The 12,428-nt window shown below is 39.7% G+C and overlaps 1 protein-coding gene across 12 annotated transcripts in view; it reads right to left on the bottom strand.

Annotated features, from left to right (window-relative positions):
- The window catches only part of MTA1 (metastasis associated 1), an 88,044-nt gene that overhangs the window by 33,730 nt on the left and 41,886 nt on the right, over window positions 1-12,428 (bottom strand). For all 12 annotated transcript variants that reach the window (XM_041127684.1, XM_030032632.2, XM_041127676.1 and 9 more), the window contains 4 exons: window positions 11,240-11,339; window positions 9,587-9,775; window positions 8,387-8,461; window positions 889-947 (listed from right to left, as the gene is read on the bottom strand). In XM_041127684.1, the coding sequence (XP_040983618.1) occupies window positions 889-947; window positions 8,387-8,461; window positions 9,587-9,775; window positions 11,240-11,339 (423 nt within the window). The remainder of the gene's footprint in view (window positions 1-888; window positions 948-8,386; window positions 8,462-9,586; window positions 9,776-11,239; window positions 11,340-12,428) is intronic.

Consider the following 12,428-nt stretch of genomic DNA (forward strand, 5'->3'; position numbering starts at 1 on the left):
AAGGAGGAAGGACAAGGGTGATTCAAGTTCCACATTATAACAACTGTTGCTTGGGTTATGCAGAGGAAATGCAATAGAAGAAACACGTTTTACTAAGAATTTTTATATATTTATCTATACATTATTTTTATATACCATATATCATGTTAGTTTTAATATATTTTTATATGTATATAAATATTTTTTATATAAATGGCATTAGGAAACAACCATTCATTGGTGATCCACTGACAACAAAAAATAAGAGAAACAGATCTATTATTGGGCAGTTAAATAGCCACCCTTTTGTTCAAAACCATGCTGACCTGCTATCAAGTCCCCAACTCCCAGTCCATATAAAAATAAAAATTAGAAGATAAGTAACGGTTGCTTCAGGATGAGAACATTATACAGGAGTAAAGAAACGAGCAACATGACAGCACAGCATCCTAACCAGGAAAGCCCCAAAGGGAAAGCCCTCAGCTGCCCATGGAGGAAACACCCTGTGTTCCAGAAGTGGAAGGGCAGTGTGTGGGAACAGCTTTGTCTTTTACACACTCATAAGCAGCAGCGTAAGCATACTGGGAGGACTGCTGCTTTGTTCTAGCCAGCTTTGAACTACTAAAGCTATCGTGTGTTTTCTTCCACAGGGCTCCTAGTTGTTTTTGTTAGCATCAGGGTGGTTAGCATTAACTCAGCTAAAATACAAAGGAATTCAAGCCTATTCAAGCATCAGCAGAAGGTTTGTTATATTGGTAACCTAATTTAATAGTTCTCTGATGTGTTTGTTCAACTATGTCTCTCATTACATAATTAAAGCAAATACATAATACTGGCAGGCCATGGGAACTGCTACAACAGACTCCCTACAACGAAATAGAAAACAAAACAATACAAAAAGATACTTACTAGTTGGGTATATACACTTGTTTTAGCTTGCTTTCTGCTTCTGCTGCTTTCAATCGTTTCTTTAAAAAGAAAAGAAAAAAGTTAGAATAAGAAGAAAATAAGGACTATTTTACTTAGGAGTCAAGTATAGCTGTAAAAACTTTAGCACTTATTTACTAAGAAGGAAGTTTTCCTTTCACTGAGCAGCTACCACAAAATCCTTTTCCAACAGGAAAATAGCCCCTGAAAACAATTGCGGGTATCAAATGTCTATGTACACAGCTCTTCAAAAAAGTCAAAGAGAAGACAATCTACTATTTATAAGTACAAATTTTTCATTCCCATTCACTTCAATGCACATTCATGCATTGTTCCTTCCACAACTCTTCCTTCCCCCACCCCTCCACCCCTGCAGAGGAAGATCTGACATACCAGCTTGTGTTTCTTCTCCATGTTAATATTCACCAACTGGACAATAACAGATACAGCAATGCACCTTCTCTATCATACTTCCTCAACAGCTGAACCAATTCAAAGAGTTTGAAGGAATATTTTTTTGTTGATAGTCCTCACTTTTGAAGACTGAGTGACACAGGAGATTTTCTTTAAAAGTTAAAAAGGCCAAGAGCTCAACTCAAAACTGATGAAGTAGTAAAAGAAACATTCTGAGGTTCAAGTTTCCTCTTTATTGCATAAGCTAAATTAATTTAGCATGAACTTCTGGAGCCTCTAGTCCAACCTCCTGCTCAAAGCTGGGCCCATGCTCTTCAACATCCATGCTAAAGCCACGACAATGTTCTCCAGACAAACCAACAGCATGGTGATATTCTAGACAAACAGATTAGCTTAACATTTTCTATGCAGCAGCCTCAAGGCAGTCTAGGAAAATAATTGTAAAGCTAAAGTCAGTATCTTCGTAGAAACAGGAAGCACCAAAAATGGAATAAAATTGAAGAGTGTGTCACTAAGGAACTGGACAAACATAAAAATCCTTTTTACAGGGACACGATGGACACACACAGAAACAACAAAGTAAAAGTTTCCTGTAAGCGTAAAGCTTGCTTTGATCAGAGGGACAGTCCTAAGCAACAGTTTTCCATTTGACAGTCTGACAGTTCCTCGCCAAAGCTCTCTAGACTCCTAAAGAATTCCCCTCTTCCCTTTTCCTGCAAACAGAAGTCAAGCTATCTTAGAAACAAAGAATGGAGTTGTCAGGCAAAGGAACAAGGACTGAGAAAACAGAACTTCTGAAAGTTATCCCGAGACTATGGTTACACCTTCAGAGAGCTGCATCCAAAAGCTGACTTCTTTCCGCTGGTGTAGGCAAGTTTCCCAGACTGCTTCTGTTAAATCTCGTCTAGGACAAGAACAGCTACCTGAAAACTATCCTCAAGAAAACCCAAATGAAGCCCTCGTGGAGACAATCCTTATCAATCCTACAGACTTGGAGGAATCAATAACATACATTTTGCTGGCAACTGGTGATGGAACTAAAGAGGCTCTCCCTCTGAATACAAACCACAAATTCAAAGTTGAACATTTTCAAACCACCCTACCCAAGTCTTTTTATTTAAGAAACCAAAGCATCCAATGATGGGCCTCAAAAAGTGCTGTGACAATGGTTCTCCAAACAGCATCAGAAATCCTCCTCTACCTTCCAGAGAGACACTACCCAAAAAAATCATCCTTCCACAAAATGCACGCTCATGTGCCTTTCTGCTCATGAACTGGAGGCTGTTCCACCCACAGCCTGGACTGAAAACCAGGTCTTCCCTCCCTAGGCACAGACTACCATGGGCAGTTACATCAGCAGATCAACAGCCATGGAGCTCATATTCTCCCCAGGAATTACAAGAAAGTCCAACATCAGACACTGACAAACAGCTTAAAATACTGCTTGATGAACCTTGTACCAGAATCGTATTTCCTTGAGACCTAAGCAGGAAATTCAGGGAACTTCCAGTGGTAGGAAGTGTTTTGTTAGTTTTTTGGGTTGTTTTTTTTTTTTTAAATTCCACTAGATTTCTAGATTGTGGGGGAAAAAAGCTGCAGTTTTCTTGACAAAAGCTCCCAAGGGGACTATCTAGAGTCATTATGTTATGACAGTTTTGGAAATCTATGAATGCAAAAGCTTCATGCAAGTACAAAGCATTACCAGCAGCTGAAATATTCTACTATCCACAATATAAAGTCATTTGCCTTGGAGACATGGTTAATTTAGGGTATTAAGCAACATTTTAGTAAACTGGTGATGAATGTTAACCTCACACCACAGATTTTCTGTGCGATTGATGACCATGGTCCGAGCTCTGAGCTAACAACTGCCATAAGTCACCTGGACCTAGCGACACCCTCCTCTCCTACAGCTGCCTGGGGATCAGCGCAGAGCATGACATACAGCATACGCCTTTATTACAAACTAGTATACCAGGAAAATTGAAGGTTTTCAAAAGATACCACAATGTACTGGATAAGAAGAGGTTTGCACTAAGTACCTGCGGCTGTGGGCAATCAATAGACCAGATATGATGAGTTTCCTATTTTCCAACAGTGACTGATACCAGAAGGTACAGAAGAAAGGTGCCCGAAACGTAGTCATGCACAATTTCAGAATAATCCCTTCACAGAGAAAGTGCTTTGCTAGGTCCTTTGCCAGTTATTGATTTGTGCCTGAAGCATATTTATGCTATAAATTTTTAATGTTGTCTGATGTAGTTATGAATGTCCTCATCCACAAAAAAAACCCCTGAACATTTCTAACTTTTTCTAGTAGTTTGGCCTAAATGAAATCTTTTGTCTTTGAGTTATTTATATATGCACAACTTAAGAGGATATACTTATTTACCTCATCATATTTTCCCCATCTATGAAAGGGAGATATTACCAACTTGTCTATCCAACAAGGACCAAGGGATTCAAATACTAAGCACTGTACATTCGAGTAGGTACAAACATCTGTCCTTTAGACATCTTCTCCCTAGATGTGATATCTTTCATTCTACCCACTGAGCCTGAAAGAGTTTTACAATACGTGATGTATCAGAGCCAATGTTTATTGTCATTTTCTAAAGAGTGAACATTTATAAAAAAGGAAGTAACAGAAGAAATCCAGGAACACAGTGGATATTTCAAGGTCTACAATGCAAGAATTGGGTTAGTAGACAGCATGGGGATGCCTCAAACATCCTCAAATATTAAGCCTTTATTAGTTGATGATAGGGAAGATAAATTGCATTTTCTGGATTTAGAGAACTTTCATACTGTTTATTCTTTTTCAGAACTCTGAACATACAAGTGCTGCTGGGAAGCAGGGGAGATGGGACAGAAAAGGTAATTAGTCCATGATGCATTTGGGAGAAGTGTTTCCAGCTGCTTGTGCTCCAGCAACACATCTCAGCACTGATGTGTGGTACCTACAGTCTCTGTCACTTGCTTGCCAGAACTGCCATAGTTCCATGTTACTGTAGGCTTAACAGGAGGTGTTTGGGGATAAAACGTCCTACGTATGTGGAAAAACATTTCTGTGATGTTATTTCTACTTTGCTAGCAACACAGTACTTTATGAAGGCTAGTACATTAAGATGTCACTCACTGCTCTTGGCTAGGTACAAAGAAGGCTTAATAAAGATGTTTTCTATCCACATCACGATTTACCCAGAGCTCCTTCCTTTAAGCTCCCTACCTCATGTAGTCAATTATAAGGGCACTTCCACTTTCTCCAGTATCTTCAGCACTATGCATACATAAAAACTGATTTTCTCTGTCTATTCCTCCTACACTTTTCTAATGGCACTTCCACAACAGAAACAGAACAGTAGAAATTAATAATATTTGATCTTTTTCTTGGAGTTACATGCTCCTCAAGCACAAATAAAAATGCAAAAAGTAAATTAAAGCCTTCAACTCTCAGAAAGCATATGACTAACTCAAACAGTCATCTGCCAGTGCCATGTCCTGAGTTCTTCTCAACTGCATCTCAACAGTTGGAAAGTGTTGTATTTTAAAGTTTTCAGGACTTCCCCTCATGATATGCAAACCAGTAGAAGCATTTAAAGATCTTAAAAAAAAAAAAAAAAAAAAAATCACCCTGGAATTTGCAACTACGTAAGAACGCAACCTTTACTTTGAATGAAAACATAGGCATACCCAAACATCACATCAACTCTTGAAGAGTTTTCAAATCACTGGGGGAAGCCACCAAACAGCAGTTACTCAGTGGATGCCATTTCAAACCTTTCTGAATCAGAAATATATGCTCTTGTGAATTGACACAGGAAATCTTTCTCAAGAAAAGGATGCATTCAAAGATGACACAGGATACTGAATTTGGAATGCATCTCCCTCCTTTTCTTCAGGACAGCTCTGAAAGGATGTCTTTGACAGGACAACTCTTGGGATCACTTTGGACAGACGTTCAGGAGCCTACATCAGACCACAAATTCCGCGTTGACATTGCAGTAGAATTACTCCTTCTAGCAGTTCTGTTCTTGGAGGGTCAGTCCTCCTCTTGAAATGATTGAACTCCTAATTATGCTGGTAACCTTCAAAAGCACAGTATAGCTGAAGCCAAATAAAAATTACTGGATAAGAGATCCAAGTGCATACTCCAAAGCAAGTCAATTTGCATGTATCTCAATCACAGTGTCCTACTCACAAGGCAAGGAAGTGCTGTATTAAGCCTTTTGATCTTTGGTATACCAAGCATAAGTATACCTTATTGTTCAGTTCTGAGAAAGGGACTTCTGTTGAAGCCAACTCACAATTTAGCTTCCTCAATGGCAAGAAACAGACGGATTTCTGCTTCAGGATTATGACAGTGCTTTCTTGCTCCAAGAAAGTCTCAAAGGAAACACAGAAGGATGTAAACAGTTCCCAACTAACTGTTTTTCATCAAAGCAGGCAATTGGCTGATGACAAAAAACTTCATTACTATGTTTTGTAACTCACAGAAATAGACAGTTTAAATGGATGTTTTTATGTTCATTCAGCCAAAGATTCTACAAGAATGAGCAAGTTATCAGTATTTTTTTTAAAGATAATAACATACAGCCTTGGAATATAATTTAATCATCCTCTTAGAAGGAGGGCAAGTGAAAGTTAAATAACTCAAGGATGCACACTTTTCATATCCTTACTTAACACATTTTCAGTATCATGTACAAAAATACTGTTAGACCCAGAACCATTTTGCGGTATTAGACTAAGGAAAGAATCTACACAGACAAAACACTATGAAGAAACAGATGGAAAAAGTGGTGAGGGATGTACTTTGCCAAAGACTTTGCACACATCAAGTAAAATATAAATTTAATACACCATTATTTCAACTACAACTTCCTATGCTTGCTTTGTGGTGATATACAGATAGCTCTCCCAGGTTTTTTATAAATGTTTAATAGTATTATCTGCTTGTACAAGCTGGGAACTTGAGATGAGGTCTTCAGCTCAGTTCAGACTTAATTGATGCAATATCTCTGTACTGCAATTTCTACCTGTCCAGCTTATACTATCTCCTAAGTGCAGAGCCTCTAATTGGAAGTTTTCCCCAAATCCCACTCCCTGGTACACTGCTGGGCAGCACATGTAAGGTACAGTATAACCATGACAGAAAACCCACTGCATAGGAATATAGCAAACAGTATGAGAAACTGTAGGTTTGCTGGGTTTTTTAATTGCTGCAAGAACAAATAATCAAAATCTTCATGCAACTATCCCCTCCGCAATTTTGCCTATGTAATAAGAAAGTTCAAGAAAGTGGAAGAAGCAAAAGAATTTAACCATTTCCTAATCAAGGTACAGTTTCTCCAGATGTTTTGCCTTCCCAGCACATAGGCCTGGAAGCAAACACCTGGGACACTATTCCAATCTGCCTCCTACAGTATCCAAAAGTGCACACCAAAGATCCTGCTCCCTGCCTCTTATTCCCACCACCACCATTGTTACAGACCTCAAGATGGGCAGAAACAGAACTTCATCACTGCAAATGTATCGTGGACTTTCTAAGCAGTATGGAGATGCTTTTTGGTTTAATCTTTCCCAAGAATTCCTACTATTGTTTGCTGGTCTGACTGCACAGGGGTGACATTTTCATGCAACAGCCTAAGATTCTAGTTTTCACTGACTGATAAAAGAACTTTCCTCACTTTTTCTGATACCTACCATATTGCTAGATGGGTTTTTATCACTAAAAGAAGTGAGGTGAGATAGAAGATGCAGGGAAGAAGATAAATGGCTTCCTCTCAGTGCAAATACTCAGTGTTGTACAGGCTGAGTACACTCAGCTATCATCTCCTGAACAGCTGTAGTCAGACAGTATAGCAGCACTCACTATATCAATGATACACACAGTTCACAATGGGGAAGGAAATACCATGACCTCATTTCTCCAGCACCCTTTTTCCCCCCCATGCCAGCTTCCACCACCATCCCACCTTCCTACCACCCATTTCCTTACCAGAAGGAAAAGTTTCAACCAAAGAATGAACTTGGGGAAATATTGCAATGAGGATGCAGTTAATATTTTTTTTTAAAAGTAATACGGAATTGATGCAAAAAAGTTCTCATTTGTCCTGAGGATCCCTCTGTAATCTAAACAGTGTTCTGATGAGAAAGAATATGGTAAAAATCACATTACAGACCAAGGTGCCCAAATATAGCACAAGCCAAGTATTGGTCAATGCCTCAGGCATCTAGTCTTTATCCCAGGCTGAATTTCCAATGAAGCAAGTTAAGGCAGGACATTTTTATAACTCCACTTTTTCTAATACTTCAAATAGGTGCCTAAACATAATGCTGATAATTATAATGAAAAATCCATTACATATTTCTCCCTTCTTTAATTAATTTTCCCATTAAATATTATACGCAGTTTTCAGCAACTGATACTCTGCAACATTTTGTATGCTGCTTGCATTGTGCTTTCTTTATTTAAGGGACCAAGCATCCTTAGTATTTAAACAAGTAGAGATAAAAACGATTGTAAACACTAGTCAAAGTTGATTCTCAAGTATAACAAGTCTGGGAATTTGAGCCATCAACGCTTCCCAGACAAACATTTTACTCGCATGGGGAGGATGCGGGATCCTCCGTGCACCTGCAATCAAAGTAATGGGCAGGCAGAGGTGGAGAATTAACATGGGTGCCTGTTGTACAGCAACTGCCCACCCCCTCCAATAAAAAGTCAACACTGAAGTTAATGCTGACCTTGAACTCTACAGGCAGAAATTAACCATATTCCCTTCCTCAAACTGCTAAATTCCAAAACAGACATTTGAAAGCTCCAGACAAATAAAGTAGCAGCAAACATAGAAGAAAGCAAAATGCCAATGCTACATGTTTGTATCTACGGAATGGCTGATGAGTTTAGTGACAAGAGATTGTTCAGTGCTTCAGATCATAACAGAACCCACCTACTGGAAAGGCTCAACCCCAAGAGGTAGAATAAAGCAACAACGCTTGGTTTCAAAGGCAAGAAAAACATCTTCTGTTAGAAGGAAAGAGGTGATTCTGACTCTCTTACCTGCTGAACGTATCTGTCTGTAGTTTTCCACATATAGTAATATTCTATTATGCTTGTTAAGGACTTCCATGGGAGCTAGGGACATAAAGGAAAAGCAGCAGTCATTGCAGGGAGCTGGCACACAGTCTCTATGAAATTCACAAGATTCCTTTGACAGACAGTTTATAGCAGAGTCTTGCAACTACTAGCCCTCCTAACAAAAAAAGGCAATCAGTGTCTAAATCTCCTAAGAGCATTAGATGCACATGGGACCCATGTTAAATTAAATGCCCTTTCAAAAAATGGTGCTTTCAGTGTAGAAGTAGAGCACGTTACAGGTAAATCTTCATGCTGCATTGGCTCCACAGTAAACCATTCAAGAGAGGCACAATGCAGAAGGGAGCCCATTGGCTCAGACTCTCTGCTTGAGCAGCAAAGACTTGAGCAAGAACCACAACTACAGTAGCACAGTTCTGATTTGCTCGGCTTCTATGGAGCTGGCCCATTAAAAAAAAAAAAAAAAAAGTAATAACTACTAACAGAATTGTGCCCTGCCAGCTCTTTTCTCTGCATGAGAAGCACGAGGATTTCCGCAGGACCACAGAGAGCGTTGTGCTGTTTCCAAGACCCTCTGTCTAAAAGATTAGAGCACGGGACAAGCAACACAAACTACTCGGTTTGTTCCCGAGGACTCGAACAGCGATACAGTGAAACTTGGCTCTCTTTACAGTGCTCCATTCAATCTGCAGTCTGAGCACCTAGGGTGGAGCTTTGGCCAAACTACAGGACACTTCCCTTGGATGCCCAAGATTCCTTTTTCAAACTTTCAAAAGGCCCTTTCTGAAATCACATTGTAAAAGTGACTAAATTTTCATGTTTCAGAAGGCCCAGTACTTATTCTCCTTCAAACGCAAATTAATCTACAGCAGCTAGGCTGTCACAACACTCTCCTAAATACTCCCTCAGCTGTAGTGGAGCAGATGATTTTAAATTAATGTCTCTAAAGGAAAAGCTATCATCTGTGATTTGAAATTCTGACTGTACAACAGGCTGTCATCAGTATGAGGTCTGCCCTTCCCCAATTTACAGCAAGACACAGGCTCCAGTTCAAAGCCCTCCTCTTCAACACGAAGAAAAACACCACAGTTTAGACAAGCTGTAAACCAGCTCTGTCACTGATCAGAACTGGTCACCATGTAGGCCCTCATTTTATATACTTACAAAATCTTGCTGAATGTCAGTGAAATCTTTTCCATATTTTTCTAGTGCTTCCTCAAAGAGGTTTGCCTCTGAAGCAGACCACTCCTCCATCTCATCTCTGCACAGGACTGGCCCACCTTGTGGCACAAGTGCAGAGATTGCCTTGGAAATGTCATAGACATTTTTGTGCAAAGTGTCCATAGCATGGAACTACATGGTTGTAAAAGAGAAAGATAAATGTAAGGACAAGCATCTAGGGGGAAAAAATGCTTAACAGTGAAACACTTAATAACTTAATAACAAAAATTCTGCACCAAGATTTGTGGCTGCAGTATTCTATACCTAACACAAAGTCAGTAAAAACTTGTTCCAACCTCAGACCCACTGTAATTGTCAGCGTACAAGTGTAACATTCACTAACAATAGTGGGGTTTGTGGAATGTGAGCCCTTCCGTATGATAATTCCTACTTAGCTACTCACCAGCACCATCACTGTAGTACTACTGTTAAGAAAATGCACAGGATAGAGACCCACTCACCCCACGACTGAGCAGCCCTGTTAGGTACCCTCCACAGATGGGGCATGAAGACAGAGGTCCAAGGGTATATTTTCTAATAAGCTTAGCCAGGCACTTTCTTTGTCAAATAATCCACAAAAATTGCATATAAGAAAAATATTTAAGAGCAGCAACACATGCATGCTGTCCCCCCAAAGGCGAGAAATCCCCAAAACGATTCAAGTCAAGCCACACATCATAGCTGAGTAGGAAAAAAGAATTACTCCCAGCAGCAATTACTCCTCAGAAAGCTGAGTTATGACTGTCTACAACTTGTGATTTACAAGGGTTGAGAACACGTTGTGAGGGAGGAAGTGGTATTAGTAAATGAAAGCTTGGCTTTGTTTCCTGATTTCTGTAGTTTTAATCAGGACATTATTTGCCTTTCATCATACGTTTTGTGCACGTGCATAATTAATCTGCAGTGTTCTATCCCAGAATTTGTTCTATATATGATTTCACATTATTCCAGTTATGAGGTGAGGCTTTGATAACAGTTCTCTGGAGACTTCATAAGTTTTATTCAAATATTCATTAAACTTTCGCTAGCAAAGAAGTTCAAGTTTTCCCTTTCCTCTATCTACTCAGAATCATTTATGATTATAAAGTATTAACAATGTCACCACTCCTCAGGTACTCCAAAATGGAGCTCATCAAAGAGAAGAACTGGATCGACTGAAATTTCTTATCTGACCACAAACTTTTGCCCCAGATGATATTGCCCAAGGATGCCAGTGACAGTCTGGTGTTGGGGAAGTGATGAGGAGTGGCATTCTGGCATTATAACATTGCAGACAGGCAGATAATCATTTGCATTCTTCTCAAGACAGCTACTAAGCCCATGCAAGAGATGGGCTGTGAAGCATGTCATCAAAACATTTTAATAAAACAAAACAAAAAACATTATCTCATAGAATTATCCGTGATGGATCATAGGAGGCACAAGGCCAGAAAAAGTTACTTCATATGTAAATAAAGGGTTCCTTTACAAAGGCAGGATCTGTTTCACAGCAGGCCACAATTACAACCCATCTGCCCCTCTCTCTTTGCCAACTGTTATTGCTGAGGTGAATATTTTGCATCTCTCAAAAACTTAAGGTCCTCTTAAAAATCTTACCAGCGTGATGTCCCTAGAGGCTGCTGCAGCACTCATGTGCAAACTTGGCTGTCTGACAGAACTACTGCAATCTAGTGCTCGGGCAAACGTACCAACAGACCTGAAATAAATTAAACAGAGCATTAACTTTGCATGCAAAACAAGCATAAATATAAACACCCAACCAACACTTTCTGAGATCAGCAGACTTCATTTCTCAGTAACAAGATTACATGGTTTGGCGCTAGTTCCGAGCCAGAGACCATTCTCTTCAGATGTGGTTTGTTATTATGAACGCTTTACTCTGCTTAGTTCATACGACCAAAGAGGCTTAGGCATAGGAGGGGAAACAGTGAAAGACTCAAGGATCACAAATGGGGAGTTTCGAACTACTCTCTTATCCCTTATCTCTCAACAGACTTAAACAGAAACTGAGCACAAGCAAGCTTTATGAATGGCAAAAGTCTCTTCCACAATGGCAAGAGTAGTGCTGCATTGTCCAAAGTACAGAGACAGATGCCAAGACTGGACAGAAGAAAATGCAGTAACACAAGCATTTTTCTAAAAGTTTCAGTAAAATTAAAACCAATTTTTATTTCACAACTTAATATTGTATAATACATATATATTATATAGCCTGCATAAAAATACAGCAATTCTCAAATACTTCCCAATGCCAGCCATTCTTGCATCTGAGGCCACAATCCCCATACTCCTTGTTCTAGTCCGAAAGAAATTAGTCAGAGAAACCTTTAACAGGAACATTGGTTCCAGCAATTCCTACTCCCCTCACTGCTTGCTACACCATATGGGTGAAACGCTTGTGCTCCTGCACAGTGAACTGGAGCTGAACTCCTCTGAGCAACTACGACAACAAAAAAAGGTGGTGGTTTTTTTTGTTGTTCTCCACTCAGATCACTTCCCCAAACTAGTTGAGAGCACAGAGGAACAAACTAGTGCCAAGCAGTGCAGTAGGACAAAAGGTAAATGCTTAAGCAGTAGTTGTCATCAAATACCTAATTTTGGCCCAAATCCAAAACAGACTCACCCACCCCCAAGTTTCTGCGGCAATTCACGCTTCATCCTCTCCCCAGCCTCCCAGTCACTACCCCTGTCTCTGCTTCACAACTCCCCTGACCCCAGCTTTAGCTGAACTGATTTTGTGTGTGTGTGTGTGTGTGTGTGTGTGTGTGTGTGTGTGTGTGTGTGA

This window comes from Aquila chrysaetos, chromosome 12, assembly GCF_900496995.4.
Source record: "Aquila chrysaetos chrysaetos chromosome 12, bAquChr1.4, whole genome shotgun sequence".
NCBI classification, from domain to species: Eukaryota; Metazoa; Chordata; class Aves; order Accipitriformes; family Accipitridae; genus Aquila; species Aquila chrysaetos.